Source organism: Corvus hawaiiensis, chromosome 30, assembly GCF_020740725.1.
Source record: "Corvus hawaiiensis isolate bCorHaw1 chromosome 30, bCorHaw1.pri.cur, whole genome shotgun sequence".
Lineage (NCBI taxonomy): Eukaryota > Metazoa > Chordata > Aves > Passeriformes > Corvidae > Corvus > Corvus hawaiiensis.
The window spans coordinates 4,532,475-4,559,863 of NC_063242.1; the positions used below are offsets into that span (position 1 = coordinate 4,532,475).

Genomic DNA, 27,389 nt, shown 5'->3' on the forward strand with positions numbered 1-27,389 from the left:
GGCCAATGGGGAGCCAGCGCCGCGCCGCGCGCCGGGCAGCAGGCCACGCCCCCACCCCAGGCCACGCCCCCCCCGCCCGCCCCCGGCCTGGATCCCTCTGGAGCAAGGGAGGAAACCGGGACCGGCCGAGCCGTGATGGAGCCCGGGACCAGGCCAGGGTGCGTGGTGGGACCACTTCAGGATGGACACTGGGGCCAGTTCAGAAGAGACTCCGGGAGGACTTCAAGGAGAGGATGCTGGCACCAATTCAGGGGGGATACGGGGACCAGTTGAGGCCAAGAGAGGATACTGCAACCAGTTCAGGCCAGGGTGGGTGCCTGTACCTGTTTAGGATGGATACTGGGACCAGTTCAGGCTGGGGGTGGGTACTGGGACCAATCCAGAGCAGATCCTGGGAGGGGCCCAGGGTGGACAGATGCTGGAACAAGTCCAGAGGGGATACTGGAACCAGTTGAGGCTGGGGAGTGCTGGGCCCACTGCGAGGGGGTTACTGGGCCCAGTACAGGGAAGCAGCAAGAAACACAAGCAGCAGCAGCGTTAATTTAAATGCAAACATTTTATTTTAAAATGTCTCAGCTTTATGCTTTTGCCTGGTAATAAATGTAAAATATAATTTAAGAAGTATGCTTGAAAGTTCCTTCTAAAAGCAGGCTGAGGAGACAGTACAAAACACAACAGAAAAGTGCACCGGGTTTAAACAACATGCCAGAACGTCAAATCCACAGGTCACTGCCTGCTTTGAATCAGCCACAATATATTTTACAGGTATATGAGTGATATACCGTGACACCTATGATACTCCTGTACGCAAAGCAGCACAGCCAGTGGTGCTGGTTGGGTTACACATGACCAAAGGTGATCCCACAGGATTCCCTGCGTTGGCTTCTCCGGGGCTGGAGATGTGCCTGTCTGCTGCTTCACCTCCCCAGGTGGGCAGCATTCATGCCTCGGTCACATGCCCCAGTGCAGGCATTAGCTGCAACATCTAGCACATTTTCAAATAGAGCTGGGGTGGTTGCAGTGTTCTCTCCAGAAATACACACTCCCCCAAAAGATGTTGGGGGATCATGGAGTGCCAGATAGGCCAAAACTGTTGGTAGAATTCCATACACCTGTTTGTTAATCATGGAATCATAGAATGGTTTGGGTTGGAAAGGATTTTAAAGATTATCCAGTTCCAACCCCCCTACCATGGGCACAGACACCTTCCACTAGACCAGATTGCTAAGAGTTAGTCTTGTCCTGCACTGTGTTTCTGCAGAAGATGAAGGAATGGCACTTTTAGTACAGGTTTATTAGTGGAGTGTGATGGCAGATTATATCCCTTTGGTGATGATATTATTGGTACTCATATTTTTCATGGGCATTTCTGTAACAGTCAGTCTTTTACATGGAGTCACATTAAAATTCTTGATCCGTGTTTGTGGTTCTAATCTCCAAATCTAAAATGGACTAGTTAAAAACACTGCATTGTACACATCGTGTAATGCTTCCATACCCTTCTTAATTTAAAAAAAAAAAAAAAATTGCAAATTTAAAGTGCAATTGCACAGTGAAAGAATAAACCCATGTAGACAAAAATGAGAGAAGAAAAAAGGAGAAAATTAGTTCCTTGATTGTTTGAAAGAGAGACCGTGTCTAAAGAAAAAAAGGATTTGGCATTATTTATATACTTGTAGCACTAAACTGTTGGTGGTAGCTGGTGGTTTCTTGGCAGTACAGACTCCTGAAGAGAGGATGTTTCACCAGCAGAGTGACCTATTGTCTGGTTTAGGGGTACATCTGTAATTAGTGAGTACCTCTGTCTTATTAAGGAGGGCAGGGAGAAATGGGGGATTGCACTTCTGCCTAACACTGTTCTTTTGGCAAAACTTTTGAAGTATGCCTGAAGTGGAAATAAAGCTACAGACTCAGAAAACAGCAAGAGTGGAGACCAAAATGTACCATCCTAAGCAATCACAAAGGTGGAAAAGCTAGAGAAAGAAAAGAAAATTGCCTTTAAGGAAGAAAGTGTTCTTTGGTTTGGTTAAGAAGGAGTTCAGGGGGGAGAGGGTGTCAGGAAGAACCCTTTCAGAAGAGGGAAGTTTGTTGACCATGCAGAGGAAGAATTTTCTTAGTTATGGTAAGAGTAGAAACAAAACTGAATCCTGTTATTGAGAACTAAGATAACTTTTGCCTTTTTGAAGTTCTTTCTCAAAAGACAGAAAAAAAAAACCCCATACAACAGTTGATGTTTGCCTCTCCTTATTTCACGTTTTAAATGAGCACAGGGAGGATACATGTGGTCCAGAAATTAAAAATAAAAAAAAATTTTAAAAAAAGGAAAAAAAAGAGGTTCAGAAGGGAAAGCTTACACCATCCTGTGGTGCAGAATGAGGCGCTCTAGACCAGAAGTTCACATGTTTTTTTCTAACATAGCATTTTAATTGCTGAAATAGAATTAATAAGACTAGCCAAGCAGCTGATGTTCTTTCTATTGCCTTCTGCCACATCTTTGTTTACCATAATTCTACCAGTACAAATGTGAAACTGGAGCTGTCCCTGGAGCCTTGTTGCATCAAGGAAATATTGAAAAACTTTGGACTGCATAGTTAGAGCATCAGCTGCACAATTACCAGCAGCAAGAGAGATAATGCACACACTGAATTTGCCAGAGTTTGGAAGACTAGCCCCAGGAAAGGAACGGGAGCACTTCATGCCTCCTAGAATGACTTTTTCAGTCCGATTGAGAAATGCAGCTTAGCATTCAAATGCCTCAATCCTTGTTCTCAAGAATTATTTTTAACCTGAAAAGTTACAAAATCAGTTCTACTGAAAAAAGAAAAAGAGGACGTGATTTCAGACCACAGAATTTTTAACAGTGGATGAAGAATTAATGCTGTAGTCACAGAATAATTACACCTTGATGGCAATATATCTTTTCTCTCCCCAAAATTTGTCTTAACAATTTTTTTCTTTTTTTACTTTCTTCCAAACTTCCACTCAAAGAACACCTTTGCCTAACCACAAGCAAATGCTTGGATCTCCAGACATTTGGGTTGGTTTTTTTTAAAAGTACTTTGTGAGTTTAGAATGTATTTCAGCCTTTGCTCAGAGGCATTTCTGATAGCATGATAGGGAAACGTATTCATAGTAACAAGAACACGCCACATGTCACTGAAACGTGACAAAGATCTGTTTGTCAGGGTGGCAGTGCCTATGAACATAAGCTACCCGGTGCAGCCCTCTTGTATGAATCTCCTTCAGCTGGATAAAAGTCTTGTGACTACAATGTGAGCATGGCCACCTGCACAATCTCTTGCTCCCTACATGTTACAGATGCCTGTTTTCAGTTGAGACTCACAGTTTCACGTAGGACTTGGCAAGATTTAAAAGAAGGAACTCCAGGGAGAGAAAGTCCTGTTCTAGTGAGACATTTTCTACAGTCTAGTTTACGTTCAGGTTTTTTTGTCTCAGTATGATCAGGAAAGTATTTCCATTTTGAATGTTTACACTCTAGAAGAGTAGAGAGAGAGAAAGAGAGGAAACGAGCAGATAGACAAGAAAAATAGAACCGTTCTATACCCCTGTCATTCTGAGGTTGGTTTTCTTGGTTAAGTGACACTCAAATGAAAGAATAAAAGTATGTTAATTGTTTTACCACTACCTAAGGCAATATATGTATTCATAGGTAGGGGAAATTATGCCTTTTAACTATTTTAATTGAAACATAACACCTTGTTAAGAGAAAATAATGGGTTTCTTGAAGTAACTACAGTGGGTGAGGCTGTCCTATTTAAGTTCCAGTATGGCTTCAACACAAAGAGTTAAGAAAAGCTTCTAGGCAGCAGAAGCTGATCTTATCCCACAGAATATTCCTTGTCTCAGGCTTGTTGCCTCTTAAGTATTTTAAGCACTAGGAATTTCCAGAAGAATTGCACATGCTCTGTCGATCTCAATACTATATCAAAAGATCAGCACCTAAAGTCTTACTGAACTGACTGATGCTCAAATGTCAGACTTCCCTAAGCCATCCAGAGCAGACTCAGATGTAAGAACTTTAAGAATACATGGCTGTGTTCCAATAAAAGGTGGGTAAACCACAGACTTAAACTTTGCATTACCATGTTACAATCAAAGAATAGGAAGTTTAGTCTTTCCTACAGTGGATTTAGGTACAGTCTCTTAATCTTTCATTTCCCTTGTTAAATCTCCAAACTGAGGACAACTGAAACAAGCTTACCACTCCCACAGTGCTGCCCTCACACAGAATTTTTGAAACAGAGCTTTACTTTGGTATCTGAAGACTTTTAAGTCAATGTAAATTATTTATAGTGTTACCTACAGTGGAGGTCTGCCCCAGTTTCAGTCACTATATAAGTGCAGGAAAATCCCCTCTTTTTGCTGTTCAAGCTCCTACCTCAAATCATGTTGTTTCTCAGTAAAAATAGTAGCTTTCAATAGTGTTTGAGTAGCATTTGTATGGTGCTCAGCAGCTGTCCACTGACAGCTGAAATCAGGTCACATTCTCAGTAAAGTCAAGACCTTGATCAGCAGCTTTAGCACTGATAATATTGTCTCTGCTCTCTGTGGACCAAGTAACATCCCAGCGGGAGACACCTTCTCACAGCTTTTGGAACTGCTCACCTTCCACACCAAAATATACCCTCCCCAAAGATCAGGGAATTCATGAGTCCATTCTGTCTCAGCCTCTGAAGAGTTTATGGCTGAGGAAGTTTGAATGCTATTATCAGTCAGGCATTTCTTACGGCCTGAATGCCCCAAGTTCCTATTAGGCAACCATTTGACTAGGCATTTCTTCTACAAGAATAATTTTTTATTGTTGCTACAATAAATGCATTGGGAGGCTCCTAAAACAGACTTTAGGGTTGCGCTGAAGGGATACAAATACCAGTTCATTAAGGATAAAAGCTAAACACCAGTGACTGAAAATATCTTAAATCCTACTTCTCAGTGCTAGTTTTTAGAATAATACCAAAGCGGCAACAACCACTAAGAAAATGTAACCATTTTAAAGAACTGCTCTCTCTTTCATCCTATTTACTGGTCAGTGCCAGGGGGTCATTAATGTCTTCATACAAAAAGGTTTTATAGATTAAATCAGTGGTAATTTAACAGGGTACAATGCAATGTCAGATTTCAGGCCCGACTCAATCCAGGGCACATATCATGGGGAGAGGATGAAGGCATATCTGTGCCTTAAACACAAATGGCAAGAGATTATTTTTAAGCGTTTATTTCCTCTGTTCTTTCTAAGTACTTAGAAGGAACTGGTCTTTGTTTACTACCAACAATGGTTGGCAATTGCCCAAAAAGAGGATAAACTGCTGATCTCTCCATAAGCCCAGTTCTTGGGAGATTGCTGTACTGCATGTGTGGTAATTTAGAAGAAATTCTACTCATACCACATTTTTTCTTGTGAGACCTGAAATAAGAACTCAGCCACAAATTAAGTGGGCCAAAATCAAATGTGATGTACAGGATAAGTGTGTTTATTCTTGGTTTCAGACTTTATGGAATAATAAATGTAACTGCATTTACACAGCAGGGAGTCAGAAGGTGACATCTCACTTTTGAGTCACACATTCATCCATCCTTCTAGAAGGCCATTACATCTCATGTATCAGATTACATTCCCTTACAGGCAGAAGCTTCACCTACCTCTGTAATATCAATCAAGATGTGTAAAATCTGTCTGGGTTTGTTGGAAACATGAGAAAAATAATTATAACTGATATGAGCCCAGAAAGCTTGAGAGTTATGTCAATAAAAAAGAATGAATTTTGTAACAGAGAGAACTATAGAGATTTTCTGTTGTTAGTATAAATTACTTCTGCACTGAAGAGAGAAATCTGGCTGGTAGAGCTCTCCCACTGTAGTCACAGCAGGTAATATTTCTAAGCATAGACAAGGCTTTTGGTGGCACAGTCCTCTACAGAGTTGCACCTGGTGTAACCACTCCCATCCTGCAAAATGGCACCAGCATGTCCAGATGAAGATAACAGTGTTTTACTTCATCAATGCAAATGATGTGAGAAAGTACTAGGCAGTGTGAAACCAAGCCCAGGTACTCTCATTCGAAGGGGTGTGACAGTGATTCTTAAAAAGCTGCTTTCAGAAGTCATGTGGGTGTGTCCTCCAGTTGCCCCCAGCCACCTATTCCCACACTACCCTTTCTCCCCATCATCTCATTTCTGCCAGGCAGCTGCACAAGGAGCTGGACTGGAGAATGTTACAGGGTTCATAGCACAACCCAACAAGCAGCTATGAGGCACACAGTAGAGTGTCTGGCACCAGCACATAAGCAGTGCCACTGCTGCATGCCAAGCAAAGGACTATGACAGCAACTCTGTGAGAGTCTAAAGAACTGCTGCTTGTAATTATGTAGATAGTGAATCAGTGAGGCAGAGGCTGTGCAGCAACACTGATTTATGGCAGTCTCACTCTGCATGAGCAACAAGTTTGCTTGCCCACAAGTATTTTTGCAGTTTGGCTTGAATTTATGTGATATGGACAGTGGTGTACTGGAGAGCAGTGTAAATTCCACCACTGTGGTCTCACTTCAGAACAGGGTCTGATATTGCACTGCAACCACTAGCAGGAGTATTAAAGCAAGGATATCAAGACTGTCTCAAATAAGAGGCAGCACACAGCCAGCAGGGAGCTGATGTACCTCAGACACCAGAAAGGTAACATTCTCATGGCTTGGATACAGTCAAGTGGACTATGGCAGATTTAACCTGAAATACAGTAAGATATTGTTGCCCTGCTTTACTGTCCAGTGTGCATTTCAGATCATACCACAGTTCATAAGCACTTAACTGGCATGCAGAGAATGTGTATCTTTACACCTGCCAACTCTAATGTACAGGCAGTAATTTCTATCAGAAAAGATGGTCAGTCTTCTTGGAGAAGAGCAGCCTCCCAGGTGCAGAACCATTGCACTACCTGAAAACTCGACTTATCCCACATATTTAAAATATTTTGAAGAATTTTATGCCTCTCTTCTGGCATGTAAAAAACGCCATGCCCTTAGATAGAGAAAGGAAGACGTTATAATTATTTATAACATTTTGAAAAAGAAAACATTCATTACAGGGCTTCTTTCAAAAAGCACATATACATACATCTAAGCATTTTTTTTTTAAATGATGTGGTTTTTATATAGGTGAAGTTGATAAAAAGTTGAAATAGTGCAATTTTAAAACAAAAGTTAGTGCAGGAGTCAAACTACAACAATAAAAAAACCCAAAATATTATTTTATTTTTTTTGTTGTGGAAATACATTACTGTCTGGGTTCAAAGAAAAGTATATACTCTGTTTTCAAAAGCACTAAAGTGCACTGAAGTGCTTTTGAAAGGTATGCATCCACCAGTTACCTCTCAGTGAGATTAAGGGTTTCTTTTGAGATTGAAACGAGGATGTTTTTGAAAATAATCTTAGTGTGGGATTTGGTTTTGATGTAAGGTGACGATATCTAATAAGCTGCTATCAGTCAAAGAAATACTATCAAGTGAAAAAGTGCTTTTCCTTTGTTAATGTTACAAGTAACAGTAAGGAAAATAATTGGAGAAATACTTTGTTCTCCCATATACTTAACAACATTTTGTAACTGATTTATAGAAGTGGATTACATCCCATTGTTCAGTCTTTCAGCAGCAACATGAAAGGCTGATGGCATTAAAATGGAAAAAAATGGATTCTAAAACAATAATATTATCAAGAAACTTAGGAGTAACTTCAGTTTGAAGTTTGAAATAATTTATAATGCATTTATGAAAGTCATTGTTTTTACTAATGTGGTCCTTTTAAATTAAGATGTTGTGTTGTGAAGCCCTTTCCTATTGCCATTAATTTAATGCTGGGATGAAGGAATAGCTGATCCTTCTTATGAGAGTAGAAAAATAATTATAAAGCAAGAACTCCTAAGGTGAACTAGCCACACTGAAGACCATAAACATTTTTGGTTTGCACAGAGGCATCACATCACCTTGAGAAAAACAGACCAAAGGAAACAGAAATTGCTAGACCTTGCTAGTGAAGTATAGACAAGAGAGGAAAGGTGATAAAGAAAAATGATCAGGTATACCTGTGCAGCAAGTAATAATTATTTTTCTGTGCCTGAGGTTTAATCTTTCTTTCCTCTTCACAAGGATCACTAAGAGAAGGGCAGTAGGGGGGGGTAGGATGTGTGTACCTGTGTCTGTTTCTTTTCACACACAGGTGCACACACACACACACTCAAAATCTTTCCACTGGCTTTTGATTTTAGTAACTCATTTAACCAAACTGGAAGAGAATCTACAACTTCTTGCTTTTAACATTATAAATATTTCAAATGTTATAAAATCTATTGCAAAAATGTACATTCAGTGGTTTTATGAGGCACAGGACCTGCTAATGTATTTTCAGGAAAGCTCGCGTGTACTCTGTTCTGTCCACTGTTGGACAACGGTGGAGAATCCAGGGGCTCACGCTTGATTGCTTGAACCAAGCAGGGGTTTTTAAATTCACATGGCACTTTGAACACCTCATTAATCTGCTCTTTCTCCTCCCCTGGGCTGGGGCTGTAGAAGTGGCTGTAGCAAGCTGTGTGTGGCAGGTCGGGCATGCTTTCCAAACACACGGAGGTGTTCTGAGGGCAGAATGGGGCCACCTCCTTGTTCCGTGAACCCTTGCAAGCTCTGTTCAAGTTCAGGTTGTTGGGATGATTTGCTATGATGCATTGCCAGTTATGTGGTGTGTAAAGGCAGTGCCTTGGCTTCTGGCAAGGCAGGGCTGGCTCGCAGAGGTCCGGTTCTGTTTTGAGGTACATTCTGTTGGGATAGCTGGACACCTGCTTTCTCACTGAGCCACTCTCATCCAGCCAGGCTCGGCTCTGCGACAGCAGGTAGTTATCAGCAATGTTTTCAGAATCAGAATCGTATTCTGTTTTGATAGGCATCTCCAAGGGAACAGCAGTGTCATAGAGAGACTCTGAGGATATTAATGGTCTCTGCAGCTTCAGGTGGTCTGTTGCATAGTTCTCTGCACAGCGTTGTTGGAGCCCCAAGTAAGACTGGCCATTTTCTGTGCTCCCCCAGTGGGAAGAACAAGTTGATGCCAAATTTAAGAAATTTTGGTCTCTATTGTAGAATGATCCAGCTCTCCTGTTTGGACAAGTGTTCATTCGCTGGCTCATAGAACAAGAACTCGAGTTTCTTAAAGTCCAGCTACTGTTTGTGGTGCAGTTGTTTTGAATGCCTAAAACTGATGTGTTAGAACTGAGAGGTTCCTCTTGCATAAAACACTCACCATTAGTATGAGGCTCAAACTTCACTTTTACATTATCTTGTTCATTCTTCACTGCTGCCCAGTTAAGATGCTTCCACTGGCCCAGAGTTTCAATGGCACTATTATAGGAAAGCCCCTCCAGGTTTCCTTTCAAACTGGCAAAACCACTTAGTATCTTCAGTTGTTCATCTTCTTCCCTTTCAATAAGAGTAGAAAAGAAAGTCAGTCAGTCAGAGGTTTCTAAATGGTTGTTTTCTGGGATACAGAGTGGCTCAACATGTGTTACAAGCCATACATTGTCCTCAAAATGGGACTTTCACACTGTTGTACACATAACCTTTGCATTTGTTTGAGAGAACAAGAGTGTCCCTGCACCTGGGTGTCAATGTGTGTGCACAGCTAACTTTCTGAGGCATTGCTTCATTTGAATTCCATCATGAATTTGCTCTTCCATTTTGGGCACATAGTTCAATAAAGACCTAATTATGTGTACAGTAATTCCCTTACACTTTTTTTCTTCCCTTGAAATATATCTAAATAATATTTGTGTGTAGAAAATTCTAGAGATAAAATACAAATAGTATCTTAAATGAGATGTATTTTGTTAACAAGGAGTTATTTGGACACAGAAGAGCTTTCTGATCAGAGTGATTTGAGGGAGAACCACAGGGGTCTTATATTTCAAGAATACAGCTGAGAGGAAATAAAATGCCCAAATTAAATAACTGAATAGTCACAGATGTTAATATTGGGTGTAGGTTTGTTTTATATGTCTAACTTAATTTATGTTGCCTTTTGTTTTCTAAGATGGCCAGTAAATTAATTTTCCATGACCTCCAGCTGAAGTATTCAACATTAAAGAAGAACACTGGCAGAGAGTGCTGCCTGAGCACTTCCATGCCTGAAGCAGCTGTTTTCAGAACTAGGGTCCAAATCCTGAGATTCAGGTCTTGAATTCACTAATATGCTGATTCCCAACCCTACAGGGTCAGTGCTATGAAACCACCTCATCCCTCTCCAAACAAGAAGCAGACATCTCAATAGGAAACTTCATGTGAAAACCTGAAAACCTACTAAGGGGTTTAGAAGTCTTTTTCTTAGGTCACAATAAAATTTTTTCTTAAGTATCGAATCAATGTGCAAGTAAGGGATCTTCCAGTAGAGGGAGTCCATGTTGTTACAAAGAGAGAAACTGTAATAATGTACACCACGAAAGAAGAATATTTTCTCTTTTTTTTCTAACGTTTTAAATATTTTCAGTCCTCTGCTAAATATTCTTATTTTTATTATTGACAGTATTGAGATGCAAATGGTTTGGTACAAGTTTGCTGCAGAACACGCTTCTCAGAAAATGGTCAAATTGAGAAACAAAGGACCGAACAAAATGAAATAGTCAAAAAAAGTTAAACCTCCAAATGAAGAATTTTACAGTGAAATAGTATCCCGTGAAAATTCTCCAAAAGAATGTATGTTTCCCAGAAGACAGCATACATTTTAGCAACAACAAAAAAAACGTAGTAGCAAATACAAAGTCTCTTGCAGACTAAGATGGAACTGAATATATTCACCAAGGCCAAATCTTGTAATACTTCAGTCTGCGGGAACTATCAAGAAGAAAGGAAGGATTTTAATCATTCAGAAAGTAAAAATGTAACTAAAGAAACATGCTTAATTACACAAAAGAACAATTTGGAAGTAGAGAAACTAATAAAGGAAACAGCCCCTTTTAATCTTCTTCTTAATAGAAATTCATTCCCTCACACAGCAAGATGATGTTTGCACCATCCCAGTAAAGGTAAAAAGTTCCAGCATCCTTAGGTAGGAGCTGCCCTGCAGTCATGTGGATATTGGGAGATACACTACCTGCAAGGAATATTTACTCTAGAAGTGCAAAGACTTTTCATTTATTTCTTCCACCTGCAAGGCATTCTAAAGGAAAAAATCCAGGATAACAACCACATTTTTAACACTGGGCCAGATGGTGGCTACGTAAAACTCCTGGCCCCTGCTCATTGTGTCCACTCTCTTATCTCTTCCCTCAGACAATCTTGAAGAGATACTTCAACAAGGCCCACAAGAACTGGAACAGACAGTCCCATGGGGGAAAGATGAAAAGCCTGTTTGGGAGGAAAGGGTAAAACTCATCCAAGAAGTCCTCTCTGAGTGCAAATCTGAGATTAGATTACACTCCATGACTGAGCCTACAAGCAACTAGATGTATCTATCTACAAACATACAATGAATATGAGTATGAACCCTTCTTTAGATTATGTTGCACATACACAACTAAAAACATGAACACAACTGTCATACATGAAGGGAAAAAAAAGCTTAACATAGTCAAGTGTTGATAAGCAGAAAAACTGGGAGACGAAGTTTTCAGCTGCAAAGTAAAATGAAATCCAAATTTTTTTTTGTGTAAGAAAGTCAAATATTAATAAACAAGTATTTTCTTTCTGACGTAGTGTATATGTACACTCAACTTCAGAAGAAGAGAAGACTGAAGACAGAAATATTGTTTCAGACTGTAACAGCCATTTCATATGTTCCAAGATAGAAATAGATTTCCATATCATAAGTAAACCAAATTTTTCTCATTCAGCTCTTCTCTTAGGTCAGTGGAGCCTTTTAAAGATTTCATACAAAAAGAATACATTCATTTTTCTACTCTTCTTTCTTTTTGGTACTGGAAAATATACTTACTTTAGCATTTGCTGTTGGGCAAGGACGTATTCTGAACAACCACTTCGATACAGAAGTTGAGTGTTAGCTTGAACCCAGACCCAGTGATCTTCATTTGTTTGTACTTTGACTAAAGAAATGCCATTTTCTCCATTATTCTTTGCTATATAATTTAAAAGAAAATAGATTTTAATACAAGCAGTATTAAGTATTTTTTGTTACCTAAACTGCAAAAAAAGTTTCTCTGTTGCCCCAGAAGCATCAGCATAGGAAAGTACAAGCTAAAATATCTCACAAAATGAAGAAAATCATGTTTTAAAACTGAAATTTGAAAAGCCTAGTAAAGCACTTAAACTGTAACCAAGGATTTTTCAGTATTACTCATTATAATATTTTCCTCTCGGTAGTAGTAGTACTATACCAACAAGAAAATGTTCATGGAAAATGGGTCTGTAAGAGAGGAATGGTTTTAGACATTAAAGATTTCCAGCAGATATGATGGAAGGATGAGTACAAGTCTGCTCAAGAAGAAGTTGCCCAGTGGGGTAGACTTACCATCAAAATTTTATCCACTGTAAAATCTGAAATAGAGCATAGACTCTCACAATTTTTCCACAGCCAAGCACTGGAAAAGCATGAGTCAAAGCTGTGGGCGCATCATGAGTTTTAAAGACAATGCATTCTAATTTTCCTCTGTTTTCTAATCTTTGGGGAAAACTAACATGTGTAACGTATCATCCAAGTTTTCCTCAGAGAGGGATAGATATTGTTATTAATTATTAGGATTTTCACATAATCTTATTAAATTCAGTGCTGCAACTTTTAAGCAAGCATACATTGAGTATTCTTTTACTATTTTTCTTTACTATTTTTCTTTATTATTAATCTTTTACTATTTATTTACTATTTACTATTTACCATGATTGTTGATTTCTCTGTAAATTTTCTGCCCACTCTGAAGTCACAGACTGATTCAGTATTATCTTTCGAAGTGGATAATTTTTTTGCATTTTTTTAAAGAAGAGGTGTTCGGGAGAAGAAGAAAGAGAGCATTGGGACCAAAACCTGAAAAACCTATCAGGAGAAAATAAAAGATGAGGTTCTTTTCCCATAAACTGTATATAATCTAGAAGTGCTTAGCAGTACCTTTGATTTGGTTTTCAGCAATCTGTAATGCATTAGTGAAGGCGGCACCTTCATGGTGACTGTTTCGTTCATATAATTCTGTTGCTTCACATGGTCCTGAACTGCTTTTTGAACTGGAGCTGTAGAGGGCAGAAAATGTGGAAAACTCTTTGTCAGTCAATAAAACACAGTAGAATCACAGAGTCTAAAAGATATGACCTTCAAGCTGGTGACCATTAGCAAAAGCGTATGTTTTAAGTATGGAGCAACTAACACTAAATAATTATCTTTTTCCTGCATCATTTAGTCGCTCAAAGTAGTGTGTGACTGGAGTTCTGTATTCAATTAAGAGGAATAGTTATGCTTAGGAATATTCTGCTCATGGCTTACTATATTTGGAAAAATAAATTTCATCTGGAATTGAGACAAACGCCGTGTATATCCTTGGTCTTCCTATTCGAGTTACATTCAAGGTATGTACATCAAAGTGATCAGCAATGCATTTAAGACTTAGCGTGACTTCAATTTTGCAATAAGCACATATGATTTGAATGTATTTCTTCCAATCTTTAGCTGAAAATGCCTGAATCAGGGTTTGAAAAGAGTGCAATGTCTGTAACACTGTGTTACAAATGCTTCCCTTCATTAAGACCATCAAAAAAAGAAAAAGACTGTGTAAATCTGCCCACCATCCTTGGCTACCATGCTTCAGGCCTGAACCAAAGGAAATCCTGAAGATAAATGGTTGCTTCATACTTGTTAAATCCTTGGCCACTGTCCAGTCAGATGGTAAAACACCTCTCTTCTAAGAGCTCAGTTCCAATCATCAGTTAATTTCACCCAGGCTACTGGAAAAACTAGCAAGTAGAAATGCTTTTCCTACTCTATTCCAAAAGCCTGCATAGTCCATTTTACCAGACTTCCAGCAATTTAGTTCTTGTCAAAAGGATGTATGTGCTAGAACCACATTATACATCTGGATAGTGAATCCACACATACACAAGCATAATCCAATTAAAAGCCAAGTTATGGTACTGTCAGTCATGCTGACAAGCATTTTGCTTCACAGCAATAGAACTCATTACTGTAAGGTTATATTTAAGCAAATAAGGGCAAGTATGATCCTAGCCCCAAACATCAACTAAAATTCTGACATAGAAGAGTAACAAAAATATGTGTTAGGAAGGAGATAAGTCTGAACACAATCCGTCCTGATCTTTTGTGATTGCTACCAAATGATCACCCCCAAGACATTTAGTGCAATTGTAAACTTACGTGTTCATAAAACTTCTGTTGAAAGATAAATGCATACACCAAGTACAACTCATTAGACTCTATGTGAACAGCCCCCACAGACACACATTCACCTTCCTGAAGTTTTCCTTTTCCTTTGTTTGTTACCAAAATGTGCCAGTCGAAATAATAGTGTTAGCAAAAGATACTGAAATTTGAAAACTCGCAGTAAAAATACTTTTTCTTTTCCACTTTTATAGCTAGTAGACTGGCTTACTGCATTGGTAACTCCTGAAGGTTAGAAAGACATCCTGATGTTCCATTTTTAATATAAAATTTTGTGTATTGAAATATAATACTTAACATATATTATAAATAGAGTACAATATATTACATCGTCTTGTATCCTATTATGTTCTATTATAGTAATTGTATTATATTTATTTTGTATTCAATAGTTAAATCCAGATAAATTATTCACTTTTCTAAGAAAGAGTTTTAAAATGGAGAGATATTTAGCATAATTTGTGTTTTTTACATGCTTAATAGCCCATAATCTTCACTAAATGCCAAAAGAATAATTTGTAAATACTTGGTGTTCACTGCTGCTGCATCATCAGCTTTGTGTTTTGCTTTCACAAGCAGGCTTTTCATCTTCATCTCTGTCACAGAAGGGAGCAGAAGTGGTACCACTATGCAGAATAAGGACAGCTGAGGTGGCAATACTGTTCCTGATGAGGACTTCTTCCTTTGTCCAAAGAGAAACTTTAGTTTGCCTTGGAACTGCATTGTCTGAAAAAAAAAAAAACCAACCAACCAAACAACAACTTAAGCATTTAGTGTATAAACATTTAAAATACTAATACAACCTATGGACTGTATTATTTAACACTAATCCCAGTTTTGAATCAGGGATTAAAACTAGGAATTTAATTTTACTCATATAATTTAAGCCATGCCATTTCAGAGACAGGGTGGGTGGAGGTACTATCAACTATAAAATGAGTCTTTTGAGGCTGGTTGAGTTTTTTTCTCTCTTGTGTACTCAGAAGTAGAAGATCTGTGTTATGTTCTGTTCACCAAAACAGGCAGTGTACAGCGGTGCAAACAGTTGTTTCCTCTGTACCCCACTGAAGCTGGAACCATTATTTTTCCATGCTCTGTTCTCTCCAGTGAGAAGGTCTCTTAGTTTCTTTCCTCTTGCTCTGCACTTTCTCTGAGAAGTATATGGACTGGCACAACCCAAGGACTGTGCAGCCAGATGCCAAAGGAAAAAAAGGGCCAAGATACCCAGGTACAGAGTGCATAGCTTGGGAGGAGCCATCCGTCCCTGCCTCAAATGTCTAAGACAGAAGGCAGGGATCAAGTTAATAGCAAGCTGCTGCCTCTCAGTGAAAAAATTAACTACCAAAAAATGCCCAGAGAAAAATCAGCCCATTTGAGGTAGGCATTTTCCAGAGATTAAAGCAGGGATGCAGAAATGATGGCTGTTAAGACCCATAGGCTTCCAGCAAATGAGCATCTGAGACAGAACTCGCATTTCCCAGTCTCATGCTGATCCTCTCATTTTCTTTGCACGTGCTGGAGTTTCCCCTAAGAAGAAGCAGCATTGGTCTTTGCTAACAGAATGGAGAAGATGTGATTTCTAGAAATGAGCCACTCCTAGTACAGAGCATGCAAGAGACTTTCTAATTCTGGGGTTTGTTATTAAAGGATTCTTTACAAAAGGGGAAAATGGATCATTATTTTTTCTTCTCCTTAAAGCAAATACCTTGTGCTTAAATGTTAATTGTTGAAATTCAGACTTGCCACCCTTGTACCGCGCCCATTACAAATTGAGGACAGATATTGTCAAAAAGATCTTAAAACATAAGAAGTTTTAAATTCTTTCAATTTCCAGTATTACAACCTTCTTTTCTCCCATCACTCTTCACACATATTAATACTTATCTTTAGGTGTTTCTTGCTAGTGCACAGCAAAAGAAAAGTGTATCCTGTCCATGGGTCTCCACAATATTTATGTTGAAGAATTTTTCATATGAAGTAATTAAAATCTATTATGTCACGCTTACAGTCATCTAAGTGAAATTGTACTTACAAGGAATCCAGAAGTACTGTCCAACAAGCAGCGAACTCGACAGATGAAACAGCGAGTTAAAAAGGAAGAGTAATCTGTTGTCATGCTGTCATTTTCTTGTGCTTTAAACAATTTACTGAGAATATATTCTTCTCCTAGGAACAACAGTGGAAGCAACATATATCAGATCACACTAAGAAATAATGAAAATGTTCTGTAGCCAACTGAGGAAGCTCTTACGGAAATTGCTAAAAATTGCATTATGGATGGACGAATATTCAATTGTGTCATGTATGGATACACCTGCACATGCTCTACCAACAGAAAAATAAAAGCTCTGCAATGGGATTCGGGTGAGTTTCTATATAAATTTGGACTTTATTTCCTGAGTTTTTGTGATTTTTAATGATGCAAAACAGGGTAACAGATGTTGCTGGTTTTGAGATCAGAGATCACAGAAAATGCGTTAGACAAGAGAACAAAACAAGGAAAAATGCTAATGCAAGAAAGAAAACAGAACTAAAAAATGGACAGTAGATGATTAGCTAATGTTCAGCTGTTGCGCCTCCTTGATTTTTTTGGACAAGTGCACAGCTTTTAAAATATTTCCCAAAAGACATGAATATTTTTACAAAAGTATGAATTCAGGAACTGAAATTCTCCATGATATACATTAGGACAAAAATTCAAAATATTGTTAAATTTTAAATTGTTTGAAATATTAGTGCACATTGTTTAGTTTGTTTCCTGCATACAAAATCTTGCAAAGTTCCTCAGGTATCTGTAAGACTCTTGTAAAACATAGAAACCGTTTTACAGGAAATGCAAGAAATTCCACCAAAGTTTCATGACTCTGTTCCTGAGGGCTTCATAAAAGTTGCTGAAGGATTTCTTGCAGGTTTCTCCCCTCTCATCTAGTGACTATACTTCCCAACTTATTTCCTCAGTTACTACCTCACCTTCTGATGAAATGCATATGTTTTGCTGGGATCAATAATTCTCTATAAGGTTAACAGTTTTGACCTGATTATATGTTCTGTAATTGTGATTTCAGCTTAACACCTCGTGTAGGAGAAACCTTGAGCACAGGCATCCAACTCCTATCCTAGGGAAATACAGCCTCAGAGGAAAAAGTGCCTTGCTAAACCTACTTTTTCTTCAGAAGGCTTCTGTCTACATCATTTTGCATGTGAAAACAAATGGCAGACAATGGTGCTGCCACTGTGGTTCTGTACAGAAACCTTTTGCATTAGTGAGAGGACTATTGATGTCCTGATCTGTTGCCAACAAAAGTTTGGCAGTATGAAGAACTTACGCTGTTCATTCTGCGTGTGTAAGAATATGTGTAGGCACATCAGTCAGAGAAAAATAAAGGAAACAACTTTGTAGCACCAGTGGCACATTCTACCTTATAAATTCCCAGGATCAGGAGGAAATGTCACCTCTGAGACAATAACATAAATAAATGGCCACTATGCATCTTTCCAGTGAAGAATCTGACTTGACATGGTACTGACACAGGCATAGCTGGAGTGGAATTCTACCTCTGTACAGTGGTGCCTATGTTTCCAATCAACATACACAATCCCACCTGTTTCTGACTGTAGTTGCTGTCCAGACAACATGTGGGGAGGATTCATGGCCCAGTGCAGTTGTCTACAGAAATCCTGGCGATCATCCACGTGAATGTAATCATATATGTTTTGGTGCATTACATCAGTCTGAAACAATTACAACAAGGAATAGTTAATTAGTAACTGTAGGGGGGTAGCCACTTATCCTTAGATTGATACTTTGCTTAAAATAATGGCAGGTGTAGAACACCTTCAGAGCAGATTGATTGAGGAAAGTTGTTTCAGAGGCCCCTACTTTTCAACATCTGCTTTTTCTGTTCACATGCTAAGATGATTCTTTCTATTCTTAACTCTTTTGTACATATGCAAATGTGAGTAATAAAAACATCCAACTGGCAGCTGATGACTAGTGGCATCCCCCAGGGCTTTATGCTGGGACAAACCCTGTTTAATTTCTTGACTAAGGAATCATGGGATAGAATGCATGCTCAGCAGGTTTGCAGAGGGTACCAGCTGGGAAAGGCAAGACAGCTCCTTGGTGGGCTGTAAAAGTAGGCTGACAGGAATCTCAGGAAGTTCAGCAAAGGCAAATTTCTCTCTCAATTTTGGGTACCCCATGAAAAGAAAGAGATTAGCATATCAAAATGAGCCCAGGAGAGTGCTACCAAGACACTGAAGAGAGCTGGAGCCCATCCAGGAGAGAAGAACAGGGTTTATTCAGCCTTCAGAAGGGAAAATCTCAGAAAGAACATACTGCTGTCTACATCAACCAAATGAGCAGGGGAAGAGAAGACAAAGCCTGACTCTTCTCAGAACACAGTGAGAGGGCAAGAAGCAACAGACACAACTGAGACTTAATAGTAAGCAAAAATAAAATTACAGTCGTGGTGGCTAAACACTGGAACACATCTTCCAGAGGGGTCACAGAAACTCAAAGCTTGACTAGATGAGTCCTGGATCAACCTGCTCTGGCTCTATGTGCTTTGAGCAGGAGGTTGGACTAGATGACCTCCAGAGTTCGTTTCCAACTCCATGGTTGTTATTCTGTGACTTTAGAATATATTTATTACACACAGACAATCAGCCTAGAAAAGCAGCATCTTATACTGAAATTGAAAAGAAACTTCTAGCTAAATATAGTTTTATAATGGATCATGTTTCTGCTAACAAAATCTTTATAAAAGGGAATTACAAGAAATAAATCTTCACATGTCAGATTTATCAAAAAAAGTAGTCTGAAATGATGTAATAAAATAACCTTATTTCAGTAAGAGTGTATGTCTAATCAGCAGTAGAATTATAGGGTGGATAAGGTGGATAAGGTAGCAACATACAGTGCTGCATTTAAAAATATAGTTAGCAGAAGTGGTGACGAGAAATACAACATCAGTGACTGGGTATTCTCAGTATTTCTCAGTATGTTTACCTGATGAAACCCTAGGTAGTCCACAATTGTTGATGACGCATAGAATATCATTCCATCTGCGCTCACCACCAAGGCAAAACCATTCAGTGACTAAAAAAGGAAAATAAAATACTTAAAAAGGTAATCAGAAGATAAAGAATAAAATGAGTATGAATGTAATCATTTTAAGAATATTCTACATATGAAAAAACTCACTCTGCAAAAAGTTGAACACCAAATTTTTGCAGAAAGGCCTTTTCTTTCCTACCATGAAAAATGAATATCAACCTGGAACATGCTTTCTTTCCTTTTCTAAAAAGGTTAAGATAGTTAATTACAGTGTAACAACCATATTACATTACTAGTTTATTGTTTGCTTAATTGTCTGCATAATTGTATTTTCTCATTAATTCATAGAATTAAAAGTTTAATAGCAAGGGTCAGCTACTTTGTTTTTCCTTTTAATTTAAAACTTCACATTCCATAATAATTGCTTTGAATATGTATGCATTAATACATATAATATAATAATAACCAAGGAGAAAATTAAATACATATGCTGGTGTAGCTATGACTTTAAAACTGGATCTGTATTTTTTATATGGCTACTTTCTTAAGCTGCTATAAAAATACGGACATAGCATAATTGCATAAATGCGATGAATATAAAAAGTAGACAATAAATACTTCACTGGTATAAAACAATATTTAATTGAGAAAAGAGCTGAATTAATTCTTATACACTTGGTGATGCAAGGAAAGCAACCAGAGAAATCCAAAAATAAAAGTAAGGATTAAATTAAATACAGGATGTAAACATTAAGATCATGCTGCATGCAGACTGACTAATTTTGCTTCTCTTCCCTTGATAAAAGTTCGGTAACATATCTTTGCTCCAGCAGGCTTGCATTCCAACGTAGTTTAGATTCTTTCATGTGATGGTTTTGAGGTCTTTGAGATTACAGTTCAAATAGTTGTTGCTGAAATCCTGCTATATTATTATTATCCCTGCTTCATCTTACTCTCAATTTACTGATGTGCCTATTAATCCTGAGTTAATCCCAAAGCACAGCGAGGACAGATTTTCAATTGCTCAGTAACCAGATACACTGACATATTTTTGTGAGCTTGGTTCTCTTTTTGGTTCCTAAATAAGGACCAGATTTCCAAGACTGCTTGAAGGCTGTTCCCACTGTGACAATGGTGGGCAGAATTTCAAAAGTTCAGTGCACAATAGACTGACCTCCTTAGAAGGTTTGGCCCCCATCATAAATGTGGAGCACCTTTGGAAACGTGGCCCCGTGGAACCACACTTGGCCAGAGGCTCTGTGCCTTGAAAAACCTGTGAAACAATGACTTGAGAAAAGTAGTGGAGAGCCTTCAATGGCTGTAGCAGCAAGTGATTCAATCAGGTCAACGCTAACCATAAGTCAATGCTAAGAACAGTCAATGGCAAATCTTGTTTTGCTCCAGGTCAGCTCCATAGCTACGGATCCTTTGCAGAATAAGTGTGATCTCTGCCTAGTTGGGCTTGAATACTAGTTATCCTTGTCAACTCTTCAAGCACAAAGAATTGCTCTGGTGCTATTTCCTGCCCTAAATAATGCCCAAATTTGTCCCAGCACCTCACCGACCAGAAGATGGTACGTCAAGATTTCTGCATGTTCGCATCTGCACCTTTCACTGCACTGAGAGGAACCTCCATAGATGGTACTGTCATATACATTTCCAATGTCAAATGGAGACAAGAAAGCATTTTTGGCATCTTGTCTCTTTGGACTTGTCTTCACAGCAGTGAAACCATCAGTGATGTAATGTTAGGAATTTTATTACATTTTGAACATCTGGCAGGCCTTTTAATTTGGATAGACTAAAATTTTCCATAAAGATAACTGTAGGACACTTAAAGGAGCTCCTTTTTGTCTGTGGCTCTTATCATGCAAATTCTGAAAGACCTTGAGTCCTGCCCATGAAACTGGACCAGGTAGAAGTTAAGAATATTAAAAAAAACCAAAAAGAAATGTGCTTAATTAAAAAAAATTTCTTAAGCTACACAAACTGATACACCAAGCCCTATCTGGAAAAGCTTAACAATGACCACAAGATCTGAATATTATTAAAGAATCTTACACATTATCATGCTGAACATCCTTAAAATGTCCTCCATTGTCCTGCAGGCAAGCTGGAGTTTTTCAGCCCCTATAGGAACATCTGCATTTGCCAAGGATTGCTTGTATGAATCAAGAGATAAATTCCTCTATTCAATAAATTAATCTTCTTCAACATATTGGTACGTACTCTTTAGGCCTAGACACATACAAAAGAGATAGTCTCTACCTTTAAAACATAAGACTTCATCCTCCACAGTGGAAAGCAGGAAGGTTTTTCTCTACACATGTTTTTTTTCACAGAGCTAGAGTCAGGCTGGACTAGGTGCAGCAGTTTCTAAAAATTGGAAAGGGAAATGCGACCATGTGTATTTCCAAGGGCTCACATCAGTGCACTGGCAACTACATCTGTGAGGCTGGAGGACGTATTAAGAAAGAGGTGGGAGGAAGGAAGAAGAAAGAAGTGGAAGAAAAGTTCAAGGAGCCATGTGTTTAAGTTAAGCCAGAAACAAGTATGGATTTGAGGCATGTATGTAAATGAAGAGATTTACAAATTTCTCCTGCTTTGTTTTTGGTTTGTTCTCAAAATGCTGGTGTCCTCTCCAGAGGTTATATATCTTAAATAAGCACCCCCTGGTTTTCATGACCCCAACTGCAGACAACAGATGCTTTGCTCTGCAAGCAAGGAAAGCAAAATCCACTTTGGTGAAAAAACAACTTTTATGGAGCCACATGACTCAACTGAGGATTAACACAAATTCCATGTCTCTAAACCTCATTTTATCCAGGGAACCTGCTGCTTCAGCCACATTAAAAAAGGACAAGCTGGACATCATGTAAAACTTTTTACCAATGAGTCTCATCCACGCCTGCAAATCCTTCTGCTTTCTCAATATTACCCTAAACTATAGATCAGTGGGAAAACAGACATCTGCATCACAGAAGACTCTGAACAGAGTCAGAGCTGGGCTGGGATTTATATTTTTCTTATCTACTTTCCACAGGTGGCGATAAGGAGGAGGGTGTTTGCTAGCACATTACCCACCCCGAGTGGGTAATGGTGATTGAAAATTAGTAAAATTTTAAATAGTAAAAACCTTTTCCAACCTCTCAGATAAATCTCTCAGGTACCAAATACATACTGAAATCCTTTACAGTAACACTGTATAGAGATTTTTCCATTTTTCTGGCCAGAAGCCTAGTGATTAGTTAGACCAAGTGGGAGAGGGAAGCAGCTTTAGTCCATGGGAATGAGCAAAAACGATTCCCAGCTTTTTTGTTCTAAGTTACCACGTGTCACATTAAACAGCACAACAAAGTATATGGCTCCACTTGCAATTTTTAAGCATTCTCAGTTATTGAAATAAAATTCTCAGCAATAGCTTTCTCTCATTCCCAGTGAACAGGAGGCTGCACTGGTGTGCTGTGTCAGAACCACAGCAGCCATGTGCCTGAGTAATGGATAACCTGGGGAGGTGAAATAGGAAAGGGGACGTGAACGAGTCTCATACTGGTGCAGTTCGCACTCCCTAATGTAAGCACATGTTTGCCCCAAACACTGAGGGGACAGCACAGAGAGGTAAAGGCAGCTCTCCTCATTTCATTTTAATCCTCTCAGCAGAAATAATGGAAATCCTAAATGGGGCTCTTGCATTTAGCAGATGAAATAACCAAACTCCACAACTCAATGTTGGTGGTATTTGCTTTGCGTACAACAAGTGTGTTTCAATCAGTAAAGATTGAAATCCTTGCATCCTAAAATTTTTTTGCAGTATTGCTTATTCTTACACATGCACAGAGGGTCACATGCACACAGAAACAAACACACAAAAGTATTAATATGGACCTTAAAACTTTTACAACAAAAAACAACTGACTTCAAATCTGAAAAAAAATACATGGTTTTAAACTGCCATTTGGTAAACCATATGGATTCAATGACAGATGGAATTTCAAATCCAGGATAATAGCTGAAACATGTGAGACAGACTTAAGTATGTATTGTGAACATTTGTTTGTTTGTATTTGGCTTTTTAAAAACACTTACATGAGTTTTCTACATTGTACTTAAAAATGAAATCATGTGGGACAATTTTCCCAAATCAAAAAAAAAAAAAAAAAGAGAGCTTGGCACCAGAGAGGGGCCTGTGTTCTTTTGAAAAAACATGTACATCCAATTATGTACTCACGAAAAGCTGCACCTGCTACTGAAACAAAAAAACAATTAATCTGTCAGTTCAAAGAAAGAAAGATATTATTCTGGTGCCCGCAGTAGCTGTGAGATGAAAGTTATCAGTTCCTTCCATTAAGAAGTTTTTGAAACTTTATTAGTCAAGAGATTCTCTTTGGGAATGAAGGCAAATATTTTGAGGAAGATAGGACTTCCTTTGGCAAGATCCTTTATATATCCTGATTTTTTTTCCTGGTCTCATAGCAGAAAATCAGCCAGAAAATACTTCAAAGATATTTTGGTCAAGGTCATGGCATAGTAAAAATAAGGAGGAGGAAAAAAAAAAAAAAGAGAGAGAACAAGTTCCAATGCACATTTCTCTCATTACTCTTCCTTGAAATAAAGGAAAATTCACTAGCATTAGGTCTCCAGAGACCATGTTACTATGGCTACTAAAGTACAACAGTCAAGGCCTGCAGCCATGCCTTGCTTTGAACAGATTTTCAAGTCACGCAACTTGGGTACTACATTTCCAGGGTCAGTTGGCTCATAGTTTATCTGGAACAGCTTCATTTAATAGTGGATCACTGGGTTTTTGCATCCTATGTGGGATGGGGTGGTTTTCTGGTGATCTAAATAAGTAGCTATTTAAAAACTCTGGAAATTATATACTCGTTCATGTCTTATGAATATTAGGAGGAAAATGCAGACAGTTAATCGTGTCTTCTGTCTTAAACTGCATTGTTTAGTGAATTAGTATTTCTTTCCACTGGTGTTTTTAGGACTCATAACTGCCCTTCTCAAAAATCCCTCTGAATCCCTGAGGTTCTCTTTATAAATTAAAAAAAACAATTAACTCTTACAGAACCCTGAAATAAAACACAGCATAAAAGACTATTCAGAAATGCCATATCTGGTGACATCAGAATATGGCCTTTGCTCAACAAGTACCATATCTCTTAGCCCTCTGGACTCTTATTTATTTCTCTGGTATCTACAAAGCAACTTCAAAAGGAATATTTCTGTGAGTAAGCACTATTTCGTGCAAAGGAGAGTGGCAGAATTGTTTTAGCATTCAGTTTTGATCAAGGGTTTGCGTGTACAGATTAAATTTCAGGCAAAAGAAACAAAACAGAAGACAAATTTCCATCATTTGAGCCAGGGAAGGAAGTACTAGCTGAAATCTACAGACATGGAGTTCTATGGGAAGCCTGTCAGAGAGAAAGTGCTCAATTTGATAAACTGTTTTTCATAGGCAGCAGAAACGTCTATTTTCAAATACAAAAAAATATGTATATATGACAATTATGCCCCTGTCACTCCTTCTGTCACCCCAGATAAAACAACATTCGTGTTCCTGCTTGTGTCCTTGACCCAGGATATCACTTCAGGCTTCTTTCAGTAAGGAAATTCAGCACCTAGTGCTGCACTACCAAGATCAACATTTTCAAAGATCATTCACAACGCCAGATAGATTTGAGCCTGGCCCCCTCATTTGCTGTCAGAGAGAACAGCTGGGCCATCTGAAAGGCACAAATGATTGTGAATCATTCAGCTGGTGAAATTTCTCATTATTCCATTTTTCAATATTCCATCAGTTCCATGAAGAAATTAGGGAAACCTCAGAGATACTTGTTTAAATACGTGTCTTCAGCCTAACAAGGGAGCTGGAACACTGTGGCTCATCAAGAGGCAGCAGTCAAAACTGGCCTCCTGGAAATCAGTTAGGAAAATGTAAGTCATTGGGCTCCGGTAATTGTGAGCTATAAACTTTCAAGAAAACATAGTAGTTCCCTGGAGGGTGAGATTGCAATGTGTGCACACATGTAAACACATTTTAAACCATGGTGATGTTTTTTATATGCTTGATATGTAATAAGTATTGGACACAACCAAGAACAGCTTTGCCTTTGAAGTTGTTTTGAATGCATGATGCAAAATTGTAAATGCAGTTTTTCTTCCATTATACATTCCTTCCAAGCTAAGCTTTTGTAACAAAGCTTGCTTAGTCTGTGTCAAGCCCTTGGGATAGGGCCTCTCTTTGTTACCCTATACGTGAACTGCTGGCCCCCGATGAGCCTGGTGCTTCAAAATCAAATACTCTGCCCAAGATGGGACTGAGAAACAAGGCCTGAAGCCTCAGTTGACTCTGTTTGTGTAGAAAGTTGATGTGGTGCATAATAGAAAGAGATGCATCCCAGTCAAATCCCTTTTTTTCCACAAGTACTAAGCTCTGGAAAAGAGAATACAAACCATGCTCCCACAGAGGAGCAGTACTGATGACTAATAGCTTCAAGACAGGTTAGGGAAGGTTTTGTTGATGCAAAAGTGAATTCATGGGTGATGCTGAACACCTCAATATAAATTTGTTATGTGGCATGCTTGTTTAGAAAAGAATTTTATCACCAAAAATGTCTTCTATTGATGGCATTGTTTGGTGAATTTTTTCAGGCCTAATTGTAAACATTTCATGACTCTTTTCTTTGCATTACCATTTAGGATTTCATATGGGAAGCAAGAATATGAGTGTTACCTGAGGTTAATGGACAGTATACAAGTACTGGAGACTACTCAAAATAATACCAAGAAGAATATTCAAATCATTAATTCTAAAATTGTTAGGGGAAAGCACATTTTTGTTTATTAATACATAGATATAGATATGATGTTTGCTAGATAGTTAGTGAGTACATGGATGAGTAACATGTCGTTCCCCTTAGCAATTATCATGAAAGGATACTAAATTACAACGTAATCATTATATCTTTTCCTTTAGCCTCCTCATTAATCATGATGTTGAATTTAAAGTTGTGCTCTACTAGTAATGGAACCCTCCTGTCAATGCTCTTTCACAAATACTATGCCCTGGACTACACTTGGAAATAGAAACTATCTTTATATTGATTTATGCAGTTTCTCATTTCACTTCCTCAAAAGCAGATGTTGTATTCACAGATGGAAGCAAAGCTGGGGCAATATCGTATCTTCAGTGCAAGTTCAGCTCTTCGTCCTTTCTGAATTCTGCAGCTGCTCTGAGCTTTTCAGTCTTCTCTTCAACAATTTCAATGCAGAAAATGCAAGCCTGATTAATTCCATTCGAGAAGACTCAAAATGAAGCATTAATTGCTCACTACTCTGCACTTGTAATAACAAATTTAGGTAGGTAGACTTTGCAATAACAAATGTAGTAAGATTAGGCATTATCTTTCACAGAAATAAGTTACTGAAAAGAGTCTCAAATAATATTTATCCAACAAGTTGGACAATTAGACATATGTAAGTACCAAATGTCTGGATTTTTTTTTCAGTGTTATTTACATGTAAGTGCATCAAGTTCTGAAGAGAGGAAGCCGTCATAATATTCCATCCACAGCTGACTTTTATTTGTACTTGCAAACTGTTAATGAGGATGAATGGCAGACATCTCTTTCTGTAAGGAATCAAAATCTAGAAGAGACAGTGTTGCAGCCTATATACTGCAACCAGAGTGTTATGTCCTAATTTCAGAGCACTCTTTTTCTGTGTATTTAGCACTATATACCACATTTTCTAACATGAAACTATTTCAGGGGGTGGGGAGAAGAGCAAAACAATCTGTATTTCACATTCTGTTCAATAATATATGCTAAACCAGCCTTTATAAACACCGTTTCAGTTCAGCAGAATTTTCAGGGAGTGTGACATTCCTGAAGTTGACTCTGGGAAAAGTTTTACTCTGCGAGTTATCATCTTATGCATGTT

At 38.4% G+C, this 27,389-nt stretch overlaps 1 protein-coding gene and 1 long non-coding RNA gene across 2 annotated transcripts in view; one reads left to right on the top strand and one right to left on the bottom strand.

The window, feature by feature from the left end:
• The first annotated feature begins 92 nt into the window (after positions 1–92).
• LOC125318632 lies at positions 93–26,797 on the top strand. Its single transcript, XR_007200459.1, has 3 exons — positions 93–309; positions 16,551–16,744; positions 26,604–26,797. It is a non-coding gene; the product is annotated as an uncharacterized LOC125318632 (long non-coding RNA).
• The window catches only part of AHRR (aryl hydrocarbon receptor repressor), a 90,467-nt gene continuing 63,615 nt past the window's right edge, over positions 538–27,389 (bottom strand). The window contains exons 5-11 of the mRNA XM_048289566.1: positions 19,392–19,481; positions 17,983–18,112; positions 16,413–16,546; positions 14,907–15,106; positions 13,103–13,221; positions 11,978–12,119; positions 538–9,471 (exon numbers count right to left, since the gene is read on the bottom strand). Coding sequence (XP_048145523.1) covers positions 8,352–9,471; positions 11,978–12,119; positions 13,103–13,221; positions 14,907–15,106; positions 16,413–16,546; positions 17,983–18,112; positions 19,392–19,481 — 1,935 coding nt within the window. The 3' untranslated portion in view covers positions 538–8,351. The remainder of the gene's footprint in view (positions 9,472–11,977; positions 12,120–13,102; positions 13,222–14,906; positions 15,107–16,412; positions 16,547–17,982; positions 18,113–19,391; positions 19,482–27,389) is intronic.